The following is a 21129-nucleotide window of genomic DNA, read 5'->3' on the forward strand; positions in this document are numbered from 1 at the left end:
TCGACAAATTGCTCTTTTAGAGGTTGTAGCGATTACTCTACCAGCAATGTATGAGAGTGCCTGTCTCCCCACACTGTCACCAGCCCTGTGTGTTTCCAAACTTTTGGATATGTGCCAATTTGAGAGGTGAAAAAATGTATAGTAGTTATTTGCATTTCTCATTATAAATGAAGTTGAATATCCTTTAATCTGTGATTACTTTTTGTCATGGATTTTCCACATTTTCCTGTTGGATTTTTGATCCCCCCTTATTGATTTGTAGGAGCGCTTTACTTTTTTAGGATTTTCTGTCCAAAATCACTTTTTTGGGGTCATATTTAGAAAGGTTTTTCCTGCTTCAAAATTGATTTATGAAAATAAAGTTGAAGTACTTTTGTGACTTCACCTTTACATTTAAATCTTTAATTGTGTGTATGTATTTGTATGTGATGTTATCTTTTAAATGAGTGCGAGATATACTCAGTGAAAATTAATGGGATCAACTTATAGCGTCTATATGTATGTATATATGTGTGTGTGTGTGTGTGTGTGTGTATTCATTATATAGTAGGGACTTGTTATTTCACCAGTGATTCATTTATTCAATAAACATTTATTAAGCAGCCACTACTTCTAAGGCATTGAACCCAGTCGGGGGATACAGAAATAAATCAATGATAATCTCTTTCCTTAAGAATGATAAATAATGACCATAACAACAGCAATAAAGCGAATATTTGAAAAATACTTTCTATGTGCCAGATACTCACTTAAACCTTACATGCATTATCTCATTTATCTTTGTAGTAGGTCCAATTCTTGTTTTATGTATTTACCAAGGAGGAAAGTTAGTAAATAATAAAGCCAGGGTTTAGATTTAGGCAGCCTGGTGCCTGAGCTTGGGCTTGTAATCACAACCACATCACCTGTCATACATTGACCCAAAGGTAAGCGGTGGGTAGGTAGAGCACTATGGGAGTCAGGGTGATCTATGAGGAGCTGGACACCACAATATCTTTAAAACCTGTATTAACACTCGACTGGGGTCTTATTTCTGGCATTGTGTGAGATTGACATCCTTGGTATAAGTTCTCAGTTTCCTCACTTATTCTTTTTTTTTCTTTTTAATAGTAATCTTTTACTTATTTATTTATTTTTATATTTATTTTTGGCTGTGTTGGGTCTTCGTTTCTGTGCGAGGGCTTTCTCTAGCTGCGGCAAGCGGGGGCCGCTCTTCATCATGGTGCGCAGGCCTCTTCATTATTGCGGCCTCTCTTGCTGCGGAGCACAGTCTACAGACGTGCAGGCTCAGTAGTTGTGGCTCACGGGCCTAGTGGCTCCGCGGCATGTGGGATCTTCCCAGACCAGGGCTCGAACCCGTGTCCCCTGCATTAGCAGGCAGATTCTCAACCACTGCACCACCAGGGAAGCCCCTCTTCACTTATTCTTAAATTATATTTTTGGAGATGCAGATTTTTGAGTAAACTAGTAATTCTCAACCAATCATTAGTAACTCCTTTTAAAAATACTATTATGAAATAGTTTAACATACATAAAGAGCATTATTTTTTAAAGATTTCACCTGTTTTTCTTTTTTTAAAAATTTAAGTATAGTTGATTTACAATGTTACGTTAATTTCTGCTGTACAGCAAAGTGATTCAGTTATACATATATATACGTTCTTTTTCTAAATATTCTTTTCCATTATGGTTTATCACAGAATATTGAATATAGTCCCCTGTGCTATACAGTAGGACCTCGTTGTTTCAAAAAGAGCAATCTTAATGTCATTTTTACTTCTACTGGATATGAAGCTGAATTTCTTAACTGTGATTGTTTAAATTTATTCTCTCTTCAAAGACGATAACATGGGAGCTGTTGGGATAATCAAATAAATTTTCATTTGGAGGTGGAAATACCTCATTAGTGACCTCCTGTCCAAAAATCACATTATTTGGGGGGCACTAAGGAAATTATTAATACCAGGTCAACCTCATATATAAACTAAGCTCTTACTAAATAGTTTTAAAAATTAAATGAAGAGGTGAATATGTGTGTGTATGTTTTAAAATTTGCAGCTTCAAACCCGTGTCACCAAGTTAATCGTGTCATTAATTTGACGTATGAAGTTGATAGTTAACAAGCACTTGATAGTAAGCGGTTAGTTACAGTATTAGGTGGGGGTAGTTAACTATTATGTATACTGGCTTAAACATAACAGCAGCCTCGGGATTTCCCTGGCGGTCCAGTGGTTAAGACTCCACGCTTCCAAAGCAGGGGGCATGGGTTTGATCCTGGTCAGGGAACTAAGATCCTGCATGCTGCGTGGTGCAGCCTAAAACAAACCAACAAACCAACAAACCCCTCCCCGCCCCGAAACCATAATAGCAGCCTCTTTCTTTTCATGCGAGAGTACTGGGCAGGTGAACAGAAGATGGGGCAGCCCTCCTCCCTGTACTCACCCAGGGACTCAGCTGTAGGAGTCTCCACCATCTTCAATGCAGAGTCTCTAAAGTTTCCGGGAGTCATCTTCATTCCAGCCCGATGGGGAAGAGGCCATGGAGGGTTGAGCACAGGGAGGGGTTCTATGGGCCAGACCTGGAAGCGTCACACATTGTTTCCCTTCCCATCTCAGTGCCACACCTCAGTGCCAAGGAGGTGGGAAATGCAGTCCGGCTCTTGGCCTAGGAAGGGGAACTTGGATTTGGGTGAGGAACTAGCAGTCTCTGCCACAGTTGTTAATAAAGAAATGGTTCCTCGAGAGGGGGTATCGGTATGTGTATGGCTTATTCATTTGGTTGTGCAGTGGAGGCTAACACAACATTGTAAAGCAACCATACTCCAATAAAAACTAATTAAAAGATAGAAAGAAAGAAAGGAAGGAACGAAGGAAGGAAGGAAAGAAAGAAAGGAAAGGAAGGAAGGAAGGAAGGAAGGAAGGAAGGAAGGAAGGAAGGAAGAAAGGAAGAAAGAAAGAAAAAAAACCAATGGTGGGGGTGAGATGCTTCTCTCATTTTTTGGTGCTTAGGTTCATAAAAGTATTGTGTGACTTTGGCTAAAGAGATAAAGCTAACTGGAAACTATGTCTGACGGGGAGCTAATGCAATCACATAAGGGGTTTGATAAGGTGAAGGCTGGAGAAAGGGGCAGCTTAGAGAGAAGTACCTGCCAGTTAAAGCCATTTCTCTACCGTTCCTTTCTCACATTCGCAGGGGAGGCTCTGAGTGTCTTCCTGGAAGCCCGCCCTCTGCTGCTCGGGCGTGGGTGGGTGGGGGGGCAGTCCCCAAGCACAGTTGTTTGCTGTTGCTCTTAGAGGCAGGTGAGCAAGGTGGTACTGAAGGTGATGTCTGTGTTTTCAGGAGGCCTTGGAGTGGGCCATGAAGAACCATTTGTGGGGTCACGCTTTGTTCCTCGCCAGCAAGATGGACCCAAGGACCTACAGCTGGGTCATGAGTGGGTGAGTTGGGGACGTGCCAAGAAGACCAATGGAGCAGAGTGGCTCCCCTCCAAAGGTGGAGGTGAGGGTGGGGAGAAATGCAAGATGCACTGAAAGGCCCCTCCCTCCAAGCATCTTTCCAATTCTAAGTTGGACGTAGCATTTCTCTTCTCCAGATCCTAATAAGCTAGACACAGACACATTCTTTCTAGCTGGTAAGTTGAATAAAACATTTTACTAATGTTTCCCAGGGTCAAAGTTTCCAAAAATTAAGTAGGTTTCTACATTGCAGTAGCCTTCTCCCTTTGGGAGGGTCTGCTCTGGAGAGTTCCATCGGTGAGGGGGTAGATCACTTAAGGGAAACTGACAGAGCCTTAGGACTGAGAGTTAGTAATTTACTGCTTAGTCCTGCAGCGTGGGTGTGGGTGCTGGGAAGTAGGGAGGGATACAGGGTAGCAGGGCTGTGAGCTGTGGTAGAAAGGGGTTTATAGGACTGGGGATGAGATCCAGCAGTCTTCATCTACTGGGAGATGTCAAGACCGAAGGCATCCCTTCAGGTTACACTGGGCCACCAGGACCCGGGTGCCGGGGGGACCGGAAATAATACCCAAACCAGGACGGAATAGGAATGGAGGTGTGAGTACATAGCCAGGAGTTTAGAACAAGGGCAATGAAACAGCTAAAGAGACTCAGAACCAAGTGGAGGTGGAGGTGTATGGGGCGCTGTAAGGGGTCAGCCCTTCAGGCTGCAGTTAGCGTCCATGGATTGTCGGGGACAGATGTGTGGCAGGGGTGGGCTGGGGTGGGGGCCCTCCTATAAGGAGCAGCCTTGGCTTAGACAGAGAAAAGAATGGTACCTCAAAATTTATCTTCTCACATTGGTTAAAGCCGTGAAGCTACCTTCTCTGCTTATCTTATATTTCAATCGCCCATACGTCCCGTTGGGCAGAGAGTTGGATAAGATGGACACCCACACTTTAAGTTCAGTCTGTGGGGCTAACGTCTGTCACTACCTGGGAGCCCATTCTTCACCATGGCTTCCATGAAATCTCTTTATTACTCTGACCCTCGGTTTTCCCAGGAACTAGTGACACCACCACGTACTTCATTATGTTCAGAGACCGGAATGGTGAGGAGCACTGAACTTCTATTAGGAGAAGCCCTCTGAGCTCTGGAGGAAAGGTGCTGTTAAAAAAAAGATGGTGTTCAGAGGAATGAGTTTCCTTTGGGTTTTGGAAACGAACGTCCCACAGCTCCACACTGTAGCATACATCTCGGCTACAGATTTTTGCCTTGGGCCATTGATATTTGATGGGGCCCAGTGAATCATGAAAAATCTCTCTTACTGAGTCTGCTTAAATCTCAAATCAGCCATAGAGCTTATTATGTCCTTGTTAAGCAGATCCCATGGTTTGTCATCAGCATGATCATTTCTGGTCCCTGCTCTACGCCTCTTTGGTTACTGAAAATGACTATGTAGTGCTTGTGAGCAAAAGCACTAGAGACCCAGGCTAGCGATGAGCCCGCAAAACAGCACTGAGAGCTGTGGGCTTGGGGAGGAGGGCTGCTGTGGGGCAGTGGGTGTGGAGGGTGCCTGGGGAGGAGGTGCCCACCGTTGGGCTCTCAGGGGTCTTTGAAGTATTTGTGGCTCACCTCCGTGATGGACGAAGGCCTACAAAATAGTTACTCAAGAGTTAGGGCGTCAGTGCTAAAATGCAGAAGATCTTCCCCAGTAATGAGATCTATTTGGCGTGTGTGGTGGGATGGAGATCCGAAAGTGGGATGGAGCAGAGGCACAACTGAAAAGAGAAACTCAAGTTCCAAAAGAAGCTGCTGCAATCAAATACAAGTAGATGAGGCCTTGGGCCTCACAGGCAATGGGTTAGAGGCTCTCTTGGCTGGGTTCCCACTGACGGGCGGTCTCCTCTCTCTGCAGCTTCACCAGCACGCTGGCGCTCAACGACCCACTGCAGACCCTCTTCCAGCTCATGTCGGGGAGGATCCCACAGGCAGCCACGGTACCCTCTGTGACAGGACCCCCTCAACGCCCCAGCACCCTAAGGGTTCAGGGGGTAGGGACTGCTCGGGAACGAGGTGATGGCTTTAGAGATGAAAAATAAGTAATTACTGTTGGTTAATCACCTCCAATGTGCCTGGCCCTGTGCTAAGCGCTGTGATGCATGTTATTTCATTTAACGCATGGAGGTAAGAATGATTATCCCTGTTTAGCAGACGTGACGACTGAGTCGCAAAGGTATAAAATGACCAAGATCACAGAGCTAGGAGTAGTGGAGTCAGGATGGGCCCAGGTCTGTCTGATTCCAAAGACTGTGCCCTTTCCACAATCCACGGCTACCCGCTGTGTGGCAAATAGCGAGAGAACCCGAGGCTGCTCTCCACACTTCCCACAACCAGGCTTTCTTTCCTTCCCACCACTGCACGTGACCCTTCAGAGCTGGACATGTTAGATTCTACGTCATCAGTGTGGGACGTGGCTCGGGAGAACCCTGAGGCCAGCTTGATAGTTTTCCCATTATAAGAGCATTGATCTTTTTGTCCCAAGGTATTCCTTCCCTATCCTTGAAGTCCAATAACTTTACTAAGATATATCTTGTTGTTGACTGTCTGTGTCAGTTATTCGGGGATACAGCATGCTCTTTTAATATGTGCATCCATATCTTACAGTTCCAGAGAAATTTCTTGAATTATATCCTTCAGTATTTATTTTGTTCTCTTATTTTGGTTTTCTTTTCAGGAACACCCTCTATACATAAAATATATATAGTTCATATATATATATATATGTGAACTGTATACATATACACATGTGAATTATATATATAATTTTCTCTTTAATTAAAAAAATTTTTTTTTGTTTCAATTCTTTCTTTCTTATTTTTTGCTGTGTGTCCATCCTGTGTGTCCCTTATTGTGTTTTCATCAGTGTCTCTTGGCTTCTGTGCTTTTTCCATTTTTGTCTTTATTTCTTTGATTTTTCTCCCACTTCCCTCCTGAGCTCTGCAGGTCACATTTACCTCCCCCTGTTCTCCACCATCTCTTTCCTCTGCTCCTGTAACTTAGCTTTAGACCCTTGCTTCATAGAACAAATTGTTTCATTATTTTACTTAAATTCATGATGAAATGTTTGGTGACAATTCTTTGTTTTGTGGAAACATTTTTCTGGTGAATGTTCTTTCTACCTTCCCCCCTCCTTTTATCTTGATGGTATATTTGTAGGGATTCTATACTTGTTCCTTCATAGGCTTCAGGTCTTCCCTGGATGAGTTATTTATGGGAGGTTTGAGCTGGGGAGGTGCCAGGGCCATATTCCAGGCCAGCTGGCATTTCCGCATGACCTGGTGTTTTCTGTGAGCATCTTTGCTTCTCCCCAGCCAGTGGAGATGGCTGTGGGATCCCCTCCCTCTGGTGTTCTCTCTCTCTGCCTCCTAAACCCACCTCTGTTCAATCTCCATTACTTTTGGAAGCCTTTTCTTGTGTTTAGAGGCTTGGATTTTTGCTGACACCTAGTTTCAATGAAAATGTACTTCATGCTTTTGCTTTTTTTTTCTTATTGCTGTGGACAATTTCAAGAAAAGAAAAGAGAAATGATGACTTTCATGCCCCCTCGTCAAACCAGCTGGCTATACTGGAACATGGGGTGCACCTCACAATTCTGCTGAGGGCCTGTGCTCTGCAATGAAATTGCACCGTGTCACAAAGCACTAAATGCAGGAAATGATGTAATCAGCATACAGTCCATTGGGTCTCATTGCACTGGTAGAATTTGCTAAATGTTCCCTACTCTTGGGTGAGAAAACCGAGGAGCCAGAGGTGATATGCCAATGCAGTATTTGACCCTAGTGTTTGAGAGTTTCCTAGCATCGTAGCATCCAGTAAAAGGCTAGACTTTGGTACTTATAATAAGAGGGGTAGTGGAAAAAGCATGGCACCTGGAAAACACAGACGTGGGCTTCTGTCACAGGCTTAACCTAGACTCTTCTCCTCACTGTTGTGTGAACTGGGCCCTGCTACTTAATCTCAGAGCCTCAGCTTTTCATCTTTGTGGGCATTTTGATGCCTAACAGAGCTACTGTAAAAAATTAAAGGGGAGAGAATATCTGTACATATCAACCACCATGCTTGGCCCATTGAAGTTAGTTAATAAGCGTTCTTTCTCTCTCTTCTCCCTCCATAGACCTGCTTTACAGTGATTTTTTCCCAAATCACCTGGGGGAGGAGACAGAAGAATTACTTCTAAGTTTTTGTTCTTTTAGCAAGGGCTTTTTTTTGCTAGTCCCTTTAGTTTCAGCAAGAAAGAGCCTGGCTCACATGTGAAAATGGGGATAATAATAATACCTAATGCATGTGATTGTTCTTAGGAGAAATGCTTAGCACAGGCTGTGGCCCAGGGTCAGAGTGCAGTAAGTGAGAACTGCTGTTATTATTGTGATTTATTGTCATCATCGTCCTCATTCACACTGCATTGCCCAGATAAACAGAATCACTATAAAATGGAGTTGGATAAAGCATCTTTTGTTCTGTGGGATAATTACAAATACAATACCAAATAATTGTGAATTGTTTTGACCTCCAGATCTAAGCTATTACTGTCAATCTCCTGCTCTATCTATTCAGTATAACAAATTGGAGGAGAGACTAGTCTGCAAATCACCTCTTTCCTTTGCTGTGCTTCTCTGTGTATGTGTGTGTGTGTGTGTGTATTACATGTAATTTATAAGGTGCAAACCAAGTGTAAGGCACTATGCTATGGGCTTCATCTAACTATATTATTATCAACAGTAATCCTGGGATGAAATGAGAGAGTAGCATTGACATATATACACTACCAAATGTAAAATGGATGGCTAGTGGGAAGCAGCCGCATAGCACAGGGAGATCAACTCGGTGCTTTGTGACCACCTAGAGGGGTGGGATAGGGAGGGTAGGAGGGAGGCTCAAGAGGCAGGGGATATGCGGATATATGTATATGTATAACTGATTCACTTTGTTATACAGCAGAAAGTAACACAACATTGTAAAGCAATTACACTCCAATAAAGATGTAAAAAAAAAAAAAATCCTGTCAGTTAGACATCATGATCTCCATTTAAGAGATGAAGAAACAAAGGTTCAAAGACATAAAGAAACTTGCTCAAGAGGCAGGACCCCAGGTGAATCCAGGGCCCGTGTTATTTCTGTGACATTGTGTTGTTTCTTTATTGATATTTCCTGTCCTGAAATTCCCCTTTATTCAGGAGAAGGGCGGCCCATCATTCATGAGGGGCTTCCGCCCGCTCCCACTTCTCTGATTATACTCTACCGCCCCCTCGTGGAGCTCTGCTGCCTCTGCATTGTCACCAGAGGGAGGGGACATAGTGCTGGCTGGGCCACTTGGCCTGGTTTTCTCACTCCTCAAGAGGCGATAGGAATTAGAGTTCACAGGGTTGTTGTGAAGATTAAAGAAGGTGATGTGTGAGAGAGGGCGTTGGCTTTGTAAAACCAGAAAACATTAGCCAATTGTTAACAAGGTATCAAGGAGCCCAGTGTTCCCCTGTCTTCTAATTGGCTAATGTGGACTCTTCTCATGAACCAAGGGTATTTGATCCTCCTTCTCCCACTGAAACAGCAGTTGTTGTTGTTTGTTTTTTTTTTTGATTTTGTCCCTAGCTATTGGGGTTAGGGGCACCAGGAGGAAATCTGAAAATTAGTGACCAAGAGTGTCATTCTATTTATCTATCTCCCAACATCCCTGTGTGTGTATGTATGTATGTATATGTGTCTGCCTGCCTGCCTATTCATCCTTCTAAGAGTTTTGCTTTTTTAAAAAGAGAACGCAAAATCAATGAGTGGCCACACTGCCGGCAGCATAATGGGCGTTCCCGGAAAACCAGGAAACAGACAACAACCTTCCTTACTTACCTATGTTCTGGTCAGCGCTACATTACTCAGTCAATTTTCAATTTTTTCTGCTGCTTTTCAGTGTTGTGGGGACGAGCAGTGGGGAGACTGGAGGCCGCACTTGGCTGTGATTCTGTCGAATCAAGGTGGGGACCCGGAGCTGTATCAGCGCACGATCGTCACCATGGGGGACACCCTGGGTAAGCAGAGAGCAGCACCATCCCCTCCTCTCCTCTATTTCCAGGCCAGCTTTAACCACCCTGTGCTTAGATTCTCAGGTTCTGTGTTGGGCCTGAGTCTGTGCCTCAGGCTTTCCTTTGACCCAGGAGCCTCAGTGTTTTGGGGACAGAAACTCCAGGGAGAGGGGTGTCCTTCTTGCCTTTCTGTTTCCCAGTTTTCCGCTGTGAGCCAGTGCAGGCCAGGCCCCTGAGACTCTGGGGTCTGCCACTGCAGGAGGCTCCCCTGAGTAGGTGATTCCTATGCCTGGGTCAGATTCCCGTGCAGATGGAGTTAACACATGGGGGCATCTCGCCTACTGTTGCTGTTACTCCCGCAGTGACCCAGCTCAACCAGATAGGAAATTCTATTTTTGCCTGAACTACCCTGGGTAATCGTATAATCTTTATTTCTATCATCTCTCTGTGAATGTGGCCTCATAAACACTTAGGGGCTGTTGAATGTTCCAGATCAGTGGTTCTCAGATTTGGTCAAGGGCCAGAACGTCTAGAAATCATCGCTTTGTGGCACTTCGTGAAATACTGCTCTGCTAAACTTAAAATAGCTACGCGTAAGATTGTGCCCAGTCAAATGGCAGGTTGTTCAGCACCTGGGTAGAAAGAGAACTAACTTTTGCCCAACCTTCTTGGGTGCCGGGCCCCGTGCTAGTTACTTTACCTATTTGAATTAATTCAATGTTGAGGTAATGGAAAATGTATGGGAGAACATTTTAAAACTGGGAACAATTTGGTAATGAATGTAATTTTTATGATCACTGGGAAAGGTCTTCTATTGTTTGACTTTAGCGGGGGAGGCATTAGTGCCCCAAGAAGCCTAGTTTAAAAACTGCTACTCCCAACGGCCAGCTTCTCTGCTCAGGTGTAGGCATTTCTACCCATTTCGCCCTCTCCAGAAGGACTAAAATGCTTAGAAACGTCCTCATCGAAAATCCATTAGGGGGAACGTGAAATAGTGCCTTATTCTGGCTGAAGAGAAGTGAAATAATGTCGGAGGCCAAAAATGCGGTAGGAGAGGGAGTGGGGTTTGGGGTCTGTGACTCGTAGTGTGCAAAGCTCGTTCCTTTATCCCCATGAGGCTCTCCGCTCCGACCTCCAAGCCCCTCTCCAGCCCTCTCCCATCCCCCCCAGATGATGGGTCCTCACGTGGGCCTGTTCTGTGACCGTGACCGGGGCTTGTTCTCCTCCTGCAGCTGGGAAGGGGCTGGTGGAAGCAGCTCACTTCTGCTACCTCATGGCTCACGTGCCCTTCGGCTCCTACACCGTGAAGACAGACCACCTGGCCTTGCTGGGCAGTAGCCACAGGTATGCGATCTTCTGGGGGAAAGGGAGTGGGAAGGACATCTTCCAGGGGATTGGTTTAGCCCTTGCTGGGCTTCATGGCTCCATTTTCCATTGTCTTGTGTGAATTTCGGCCACTGCTGGTCCCCTCCTCTGGGATGGTTTTCTGCACAGGTAGGCTCTGGGGGAGGAGATGCCGGGTGGGTGCCGCATCACACCGCCGGGGGGCCTCAGGTCCAGGCCCTGCTCCAGGGAAGCTGTGAACTGGTGCCTGTGGGTTGCATTGTACCCCTATGGCCACTCGGTGGCTCCCTGGCTCCGTGATCAGAGACTGACTAGAAAATGCTTAGCGGGAGCGCGCGGCGGCTTGAGCCTCTGCGTTAGGCAGCTCTGGACCCGTTCTCAGAGCCCGCCTTGTGCAAAACCCGAAAGTGGAAGACGTTTGTTTAGCCACCACACCCTACCCTGACTTGGTGCACAAGCTACTCAGAGTCGTGCCTGTCACTTATTCCCTGCTGGCCGTAGCATTAGGCTTTTCACACAGAAGGACCTTAATAAGCCTCTAGACAATGAATAAATGGACAAAACGACCAGCTTGCTCTCTAGCTGTCCTCCACATTCTAGATTTCTCTTTCTCTTTCCCTGTAATAGTTACGATTTCCTAAGTTCTTACATTGTGCCAGCTGTTTTATTTGCACTATTTCCTTTAATCATTACACATTTACCCTGTGAAGAAGGTACGCTTTTAATCTTCACTTTATAGAGGAGGGAAAGCAAGGCACAGAGAGGTTAAGTAACTTGTCTAAGATGGTACAGCTAGTGTGGGGTCAGGTTGGACTTGGAATCCAGACTGTCAGGCTTTTCTTTGTAGAAACGCAGCCTCTCATAGTCTGTCTGTCAAGGTCACAGTCTCTGATAGCACCTAGTTGGCTTGTCAAAGAGGCCCGTCTGGGCCAAATGAGACACTAAGTGAAACGGTTTAATGTGTCTCCCTCCTATGTTTATGTTGTACGAGGATGTTTCTGGAGATACAGTCCTGACCCTAGGCATAGCCCCCGTGATTATGATTTCAAACCCCACAGCAGCTGTTTTGGGACCTGTGGGGACTCTGAGGGCCCCTCAGATCACGTTCACCCAGCCTGCTTCCTCACTGGAATGAACCTCCAGCACAGGGACTGTCTTCTGATTTTTGGCTCCGCAGTGCTACCCTCTCTCTGCCGGGCCTTCTTTCTTCAATGCTTCCGAACGTCACATCACTCCCTCTTTTCTGCTCTTCCGCTCAGGCTGTGGTGGCCTCTCACAGACGCCCGCTCTGGGTTCTCAGGGCACTAAGGCTGGCTCTCAGTGTGCTTACGGGGAGGACCCAGTGCCCCACTGAGCTGGGTGTGAGAGCAGCTTGCCTTACGTGACCCTCCAGCAAAGATGGCAGCGATCTCCCCCTCCCCCCAGTCTCTCCCCCCTCCTTCCCCCAGAGCCTCTGGAGGTGCAGATTCTCTTTCCTCTCTTGGAGCTGCCCCAGGGATCAGCCCAGGACAGAAACTCTACCATGAATGGATGCAGCTGGTGTTTGGCCATCTACTAGGATTTAAATCTGTCCCCACCTCAATCTCTTTTATTCTTATTCCCTGGTTTTAGTCAAGAGTTTTTGAAATTTGCAACAACTGAGGCTATCCAGAGGACGGAAATCTTCGAGTACTGTCAGATGCTGGGCCGCCCCAAATCCTTCATCCCTTCTTTCCAGGTAACTGAACCCTCACGAGGCCACCACCTTAGTTGCGTCACATGGCTGTGGGCCACTGGGTTTTCCGCCTTGCTATCTGGCACATAGTGGCTGGGCTAAGTCATCCACTGGACTTTTCCTCATTAGCTGGAATGTGGGAAGGGTTAGGATGTCTTTCTAGGTCCCCTAAAGCTTTGCATTTTAAGATAGGAAAGCAAAACACTGCAGCAGCCTCTGTGCTGGGGGCTCCTGCCTCACTCCTGGCAATGAGAATCGTGCCAGCAGCCCTGGGGCTCCCCTCCTGTCTGCAGCTTCTTCTGCTCTTCTACCTCCAAATGGCTCCACCTTCTCCTCAGCCCCATGGTCATCCTGCTGGGAGTGGGAGCAGGAGGGCCCAACTGGGGTCTGCTCACCCTTCTCCCTCTCCTCTGACCTGCCGCTCCCATCTCTTTTGGATGACTCTGTTTTTAACTCTGGAAATTCCTCCCTGCTCTGTCCTTGGCCCCCATCCTTCTTTCCACCCCCAGGGCTGCAGCTGTGCAGGCGGTGTCCACGCAAGTTCTAACCTCTCTTCTCAACCTCTCTACTGGATGCCCTGTTGTCCCCTTAAATCCATAATGACTCCTTCCGTGCCTGTATTGAGAGTGTACTCGGTGGCAGCAACACACACACACATGCACACCACCACCACCAAACACAAAACACAAAACAAAGGCTTGGAAATGAATGAATTACTGCCTATAGGGCAATGACCCAGTTAGTATCTTCTTTAAGAGTTTTACCAAAGACCCACCTTCTCCAGCAGAGCCCTGCCTAACCAGCTCCTTTGGGTCCATGCAGGTCTTCAGTCTTTTTCTTTCTGTTCTGTAGTCATCCCACCTCTCAGCTGTCTTTGGGCTGATAGCAGTGAGATTAGCTGTTTTTAGGGAATGAGTTCTACACGCCTGGCACTGTGTTATGATGCTTTGACTGTATGATTTCTAATCCTGTGAGGCGGGCATGATTACCCTCCTTTTACAAAACAGGTTCCAAGGAGTTACATGCTATTGGCTCACATCTCTTGGGTACCATTTGTTCTAAGGATTTTACATGGATTATCTCACTGAATCTTTACAACAGCCAAGGGGTAGATCATATTATCATCCCCATATTATAGTGAGGAAACCAAGGCGCAGAGAGGAGGTGGGGTAACTAGCGCAATGTTCCACACCCAGCATGGAGTTGGGATTTGAACTTGGGTCTGTCTGATTTCCAGCCCTCAGGCTCCATTTAGTTCTGTCACTCATGCTTCTCTGAACCCTTACCTGTCTCTGTCTGTACACTCCCTTGGGCTTGAAGTCCCTTGCACCTGAGTCATTTTTTCTTCTTTTATCCATCCCCCTGGTGCCTGGTCCTGTGCCCCACATACACCAGGCTTCCCAGAGATGTGGGCTGCCTGATAAGAAGAGTCCAGTGCATTTCCACGGTGACCAGAGCCTAGGGAGATTCAGCTGATGTGCCTTCCAGCCCTTTCTCTATGAGGACGGAACTGCAGGCTGGATTTGGAATTGTGCCCATACACAGATAGAATGCCCCAAATGGCACAAGGCCCTCTTTAATATTTGGATCCAGAGTTAGAGGAAGTTGGCAGTCAGCTGACTTCCAAGAAGTCTTATCTCCACTTCTCTCTTTCTGTCCCTACCTGGATGGGCTCATCACTGGCCCTGCTCCTCTTCACAGGTGTATAAGCTCCTTTATGCTTCCCGTCTGGCAGATTACGGCCTTGCGTCCCAGGCCTTGCATTACTGCGAAGCCATTGGCACAGCCCTCCTGAGCCAGGGAGAGAACAGTCACCCTGTGCTATTAGTGGAACTCATCAAGGTGAGCTTCTCAAAGGGTTCTCTGCAGGTGTGTTATCTTCAGTGTTCAGAGAAAGCTATTGTAAAGCGGCTCAGACACCCCATTTCATCTTCTTTGAACATGCTGTAAAATTGGAGCCCGTGGCTGTCTTTGACCACGTATGCATGTCCAGATGTGATAAGCAGAGGCCTGACACTGCACAAAGAAGGATGCTGTGGGCGGGGATGGCGGCGGGGAGGGACGCAGTGAAATTGGGGGACTGGAAACCAGTCATGTGCTATGCAGGAAATTCATTCTTGCATCTGCTTTTTTGGTACAGTAAAACTGCCTGTTACGGTGAACTGTTCTAATGATAAAGGCTGGGCTTAGAAAATATATTTTAGTGGTTAAAACAGGAAATGATCCTTATTAAAATGCTTTTAAATGCATGGAATATTTTATCACATGTGAGATACATTCAAAAAGAGAAAACAAAAACATATCAACTTTTAGTTCCTGAGAAAGAAAACAATCAGGCAAATCGTTGTTCCAATTAATTGAAGAAAAATCCATTAGCTGAGAGTAAAAAGGCAGCCTACCGTCAATTTTTTCTTTGCTTTAGATGAGGCTCAATGTTGGATTCTGTAATCAATAAAATCTGTGGTACTGAGCCCCTTTGATGGTAAATTTCTGCCAATAGGATGATGGTTGTAGGGAGCTCAGGACCCAGAATGGAGGAGTAGGAAAGTCTGGGAACTTAATGATGGAATAGTCTTACGATACAGGCAGTCGCTCGACCAGCAGCACAGACGTCTCCTTGTAGGGAGCTTGTTAGAAATGCAGAATCTCAGGTCCCACAGATTTCTGGGATCAGGACTAGCATTTTAGCAAGGTCCCAGGTGGTTCCTACCAGGCCTGAAGTTTGAGAAGCGCTTCTCCTGAGGACAGCTTTGCAGAGACATAAAGCAGAGTGACAGTTTCTCCTCATAGTTTATTTAGTGTCTAGCAACAAGATGGGTTAACCGTTTGTTTATGTTGCAATTCGGGGAAGATATCTGCTGAATTTGTTGTTTGGCAATTCTTTGTAATCTGGTTTACCAGTCAAGGCTCCCTTCTTTTTTCTTACTGCCTCTCCCCATGGCCTGTCCATTTCACTTACTTCTCACTCTCTCCTTTTCCCTCTCTTACCGTCTGGAAACCTGGAACAGCTTGCAGAGAGACTGAAGCTGTCAGATCCTCTGATTTTAGAACGCCACCGCCGTCACCGAGGAGACAGGGACCTGGAGCCAGACTGGCTGGTACATCTTCGGGGGCACCACAAGGAGCTGCAGGTAAGTGGAGGGGGTGCAGGTCAGTGGGGTGGGCCTCTGTTTCCCTCTTGGCTGCCCTAGACCCAGAGTAGGCAGGCACTGACCTCAGCAAGCCCCCGACCCCATGGAGGGCTCTGGGGTCCCCTGTCACCCATGAGGCACAGCCTGACTGGGGAAGGGGTGGCACTCAGCTTCCCCGCTGCTGCCTCGCGCCCGGTTGGAAACATTTTCCTGTGTTTGGTGTGAGACAGTGGGGCCCTCTTCCAAAGCACCCAGCCACCCTTCTCTGTGGTCCCAGAAAATACATTTTCTGACCATCAAAGCTTCCATCTCTCCGTGAGGAACAATGGCTCACAGTGGCCCTTGTCACTTTCATGTAATGTAGGGCAATTGCTTAAAAGACTTCCGGGCCTTTCCTTTTGTTGTTCTGACAATTGCAGAAGCGGCTGGTAGTAACTGTACCAGTAATTGGAACAGGGCCTCCTCCATGTTGTTTCTCCCTCTGTCGCTGGGAAAGGGCAGGGGGATTTTTTTAGGCACACACGGCCCTTGCTTCTTACATGTGCTGTGGGCTCTGGGGCCCACGGTTTCGTTCCCTCCTCTTGCCCCTTCCTCTGGGAGAGGATGCTGCCCTGGTCCCTGCCTGCTCTGGGCAGAGCTGGGAGGTAGGAAGGGCTGAGGCTGCCCCTCCCCCTCCCCGTCCAGCCACCGCATTCACCTGCGACTCCCTTACCTTATCACTCCCAAAGTTTCTTTTTGACTTAATTTTAAACCATGGTTCACTGTTTTTGTTTTTCTTTGTGTTACTTAAGAGGTGTTTACTTTATCTTAACAGCAAAAGGCAGCAGGAGACACTGGGGATGCTCGCTCTGCTCACTCAGATATTTTGGGAGCCAGAAAAACAACAGGTACCCAAAACAATGAACTGAATGTGTAATAGCTGACTCTCAGGATCTGATTATACGAGATAACCTAAAAGACTCTCCCCCTTCCCTTCCTGGAGTGCCTTCCTTGCCTGTGTCAATCTGACCCAGTGGTCTGGGCCCCCCCTCTCCACACAGCTCCGCTGACCAGAGGCATCACTGACACGATTTTTTTCCTTTTTTTAAATTAATTAATTGATTTATTTTTGGCTGCGCTGGGTCTTTGTTGCTGCGCGCGGGCTTAAGTAGTTGTGGTACGTGGGCTCAGTAGTTGTGGCATGCAGGCTCAGTAGTTGTGGCACACGGGCTTAGTTGCTCCGCGGCATGTGGGATCTTCCTGGACCAGCGCTTGAACCCGTGTCCCCTGCATTGGCAGGCGGATTCTTAACCACTGCGCCACCAGGGAAGTCCCCACCCCTGACACTTCTGTTTCTGCATTATTAGAGTTTTTGCTTCACATTCAGGTTTTAATCTTGTTATGTTGTGTTGTTATCTAATTGCTTCACTTGTGTCAGTACTGTCTCCCTAGCTGAATACATTCCTTGAGGCCAGAGGTGGTGGGTTATCTGTATTTCAGGTTAGCAGTGGGGACATAGGAAGTGCCTGTGGTGTTTGAGCATCAATCGCCACACGCGTGAAATAGGTTTCAGAGTGTTTTCAGCAGATCCCTCCTTTCCCTTCAGGATGCCTCTGAGTGTTGGGTTGGGCAGACGTTGTTACCCCAGTTAATTCTGTGCCCTTTCCCCAAACAGCACTCCCTGGTGGGGTCAGGACGGGGCCTCATCTTTTTCCTTCCGGCTGTGTCCCAGCCTTTTTTGCTTCCTTCAGGGATAAGCGAGGGGGCAGCAAGGAAGGGCAGGCCTTGGTTTCTGTTTCCCAGCTTTGCTGCTGCGTCCCAGAATCTGTGAGGGTGAAGGGCTGCAAGAGAGCAGGCTGGGTGTTTCTGAGTGGCCACTTCCGCTGGGAAGCAGCTGTGTCTCCTGTCACCCAATGGAGCAGGTGGGTCAGATGACCACACCAGTTCCATAACCTTGGGGCAGCCATTGTCCCCGTCCACACCTTGGTCTGTCTCTTCAGCAACACAGCAGAGCCAGAATGAATACCACCAAGGTCCCTTCCTGGGCCAAGGTTCTGCTTCTTTAAAAGCAAAGCCATCATTTCTGTAGTCTGACTTGGGTTTTAACTGGCAACATTCTAAGTTTCAAGTACCCAAGTCCCTTAGGAGATCCTTAGAAGAGAAAGTTTATCCAAATTCAAGAAATTGTGGAGTTAAATGAGATGGTAATTTCTTCCCTCCCAACCCACTGGTTTAAGGCTCAGAGATCATACAAGGTAGTGAGGGAAATAGTTTTGTAAACTCTGAGTCATAAGCGGTGAGAGGTGTTACAATTACTGCTGTGTTGTACTTGTCATCACATCGATGGCAGCCACACCAAGCGGCCTGTCCTTGTCACTGCTTTCCAAAGAGCAGGATTGTTCCTGGTGTGATTAGTCCACACAAATGCCACATTACAGGTCTCACTTCCTCCTCTTTGCCCTATGTCCTTAGATGACACTTTCTACCAGGATCTTTCTGGACATCAAGGCAACTCAGAAGCCCTTGGGGACTGCTCAGGCCTGTGGCCAACACTGGAGCCGATGGGCCCGGCCCATCCCAGCCCACAGCAGCCCCTTCCCCTCCAGCCCAGCTCCTACCCAGCAGGAGGAGGTTCCGGGCAGACGGGGGTCCCGGTGCCTCTTTACTCAGTTCCTGAGACCCATCTGCCAGGGACAGGTGGCAGCATGGCAGTGACAGGGACTCCTGGAGGAAGGGCCTGGGAGGAAGCCCAGCAGATGCACCCGCCCCCTGGTAAGACCTGCCAGCGAGGCAGCGAACCTTGGGTGACGAGGTGTCTAGGGGAGCAAGCAGAAGAGGGAGGTGCAGGGACCAGTGCAGGGTGTGGGGTGGGAGCTGGTAAAGCCCTGAGTGGTGGGTGTGAACATGACTGAGGGCCTGGTACTTCACGTTATTCTGAGGGGGACAGCTCTCTCCCATTCCAGCCCATGTCTCTACTGGGACAAGCATAGCACAGCCAACTGCAGCCACTCTTGCCATCCCCTTGGATTCTGTAGTTTCTAGGATCTCGGCTGGAGAAGGCAAGAAAATGCCACCTGTGCCTGGAGCTGTAGTTTAGGCCAAGTCCTCTTTCTGAAGTCATCAGTGTCAGGGACCGTGGGCAGAGGCTCGTGCTTCTGTCTTCTTCCCTCAGGCCTTGGACAACAGGGGCCGAGTATGGGTGAGCATTGCAGAGTGATGCCAGGGAAGTGCGGGAGACCACGCAGAAGGATCAGATCTTAGACCTTCTAAGACAAGGTCCTGTCCAAGATGGGAGACTCACATGGAGGGGAAGGTCAGGGAGGATCCCTGCGATCCAGCTTGATGTGGCCCTGATTTCCGGGGTTCCTGAGGAATGACCCTGGTTCGGGGTGAAGGTTGGGTGAGCAGCATGTCCTGGGGTGGCTGGAATTCAGAGGCTTGTGCAAATGGACTTTGCATTTACTGTGATGCACTTGGGGCTATGAGCTCAGAGCTCCAGCTGCTTTGCAATTAGGAAAGCCAACTGTGTCCCCCACTACCCTTCTTCAGGATAGATGGGAAAGGCCCCACTTCACATCACGATTTCTGTTGTGTTTTGTGCCATAGGAGAGAACACAGTGTCTCCAGAAACCTTCCAGCATCCTGATGGGCAGAAGGTTGTTTCCAAACCGCAGGTGAGAGGACAGAGCCCAGTAGATGCGGTGCCCACTCTGAGCTGCGGGTTTCCTTCAGTTGACACGGTTTCTCAGCCACTCACAGATGCCTTCCTGTGCCTTGCACCAGCCCTCTCTTCCATGTTTCACCTTGTTTCTTTCTACACCAGATCCTGAGAGGTGGAGAGGAGGCTTGTTCGGTTCATGTTCAGTCCTGCCAACCTGTATCCATGGGGGCAGGGCCGGCAGGGCTGAGTGTAGCTTTGGACTCACACATCCGCTGCCTTTGATGCCCTCTTCTTACTGTTGCACCGAACACTTGCTGTGCTCTGCCCCACCATGGAAGACTCTTGATATTTCTTCCTTTCTTTTAATTTTTACCTTGCTTTATTTCCAAGAAGGACCTACCGCAGCTGAATCTCTTCTGCCCAGGTGTGCCGTCAGGTCTTGGAGGGAACCACGTCTAAGTAATCATCCAGCCAGCTGTTGGATGAATGAATCCCTTCCCTCCAACAGCAGGCATTGCTGGTCCCAAACCTAAGACGTTGTCTACCTTTGCCTAGCTGGAGGTGAACTTCCTCAAGTCGTAACCGGGCTGCAAGGCTTCCGACTTTTATGCTTTACTTTTTTTTTTTTTTTTTTTCTAACTGAAAAATTAGTACATTATTGTTATAGAAAACTTGAAAAATAAAGAAAAAGTGTCATATAAAGAGTCAAACAGACATCACTCAGAAGCCCATAGTCAAATATTTTCATTATTTCCTTCTAAAAGTTTTTCTATATACGGGTTTCTCCTGCTATCCGAACATAGAGCCTTTCCATGAAACCTTTCGTAAGTCTAAATGGCATGAAGGGAAGAAGCAGTTACCTCAGTACACATCTTGCTAACAATGCACAGAATAAATCGAAAGGAAGCACAGGTGCTCACAGACACAGGTCAAAGCTATGGCATCTTGATGCGGAGATGCTGAGCGTAGTTTCCGGGAAGGAGCTTGGCAGGCCACTCTCACTGCTTGGGGTACGCTCTGCCTCTATAACGGCTCCTACAAAACAAACGCTGAACGCTTTTTTTCACTTTTTGCCTTTTTTTGTAAAAGCAAAAATCCTCTTTGGACTTTTTTTTGGTTAGGGAAAACAGGTACTAATGTAGGTCTTTGGTAAAAGCCAAGTGGCATAATGCAAACTTTCAAAAAGTGGGGGAGACCTGTCTATGTATATATGTGTGTATATAAATGTGTATACATACACACATGTGTTTTTAAATGGTTAAGAACATATGTAGGTGAAACTTTATTTTCTATTTATTTAATACTATAAAATTGAGATTTTCCATGTCATTCCTAAATAGGATTTTTAATATTGGTGTGATAAAATCCATTGTATGGAAATACCATCACTCATGCATTTATTCATTCACAAATACTGAGTTCCTACAACATACCTGGCACTGTTACAGGGGTTGGGGGTACACAGGGAAGCAGACAAAGCCTGCCCTCATGGGGCTTCTGTTCCGTGGAGGTGACTGCAAATAAACCACTGTGTGCATGAGGGATGTTACTTTACATGGAGTGGAAGGGAAGGCATCTCTGAGGTCAGCATGGAGGGTGGACGGAAGCCAGGTGAGTATTCAGGGAACAAGTGTTCCAGGCAGAGGGAATAGGGAGAGCAAAGGGCCTATAATGGGACTGACTTGGTGCAATCGAGGAAGAGCATGGAATCACTGTACCTAGAAAGTGGGGAGCAACAGGGGAGAGGGCTAAGAAGCAAGACCAGAGAGGCAGAGAGAGACTGGGTTATGGA

At 47.2% G+C, this 21129-nt stretch overlaps 1 protein-coding gene across 1 annotated transcript in view; it reads left to right on the plus strand.

The window, feature by feature from the left end:
- The window catches only part of SEC16B (SEC16 homolog B, endoplasmic reticulum export factor), a 97408-nt gene that overhangs the window by 71645 nt on the left and 4634 nt on the right, over positions 1-21129 (plus strand). Inside the window, 10 exon segments of the mRNA XM_082362606.1 lie at positions 3340-3437; positions 5353-5434; positions 9397-9514; positions 10741-10852; positions 12464-12569; positions 14268-14408; positions 15575-15697; positions 16512-16584; positions 18149-18448; positions 19283-19350. Coding sequence (XP_082218732.1) covers positions 3340-3437; positions 5353-5434; positions 9397-9514; positions 10741-10852; positions 12464-12569; positions 14268-14408; positions 15575-15697; positions 16512-16584; positions 18149-18448; positions 19283-19350 — 1221 coding nt within the window.

Source organism: Balaenoptera borealis (genome assembly GCF_965194805.1).
Source record: "Balaenoptera borealis genome assembly, chromosome: 1".
Classification (NCBI taxonomy): Eukaryota; Metazoa; Chordata; class Mammalia; order Artiodactyla; family Balaenopteridae; genus Balaenoptera; species Balaenoptera borealis.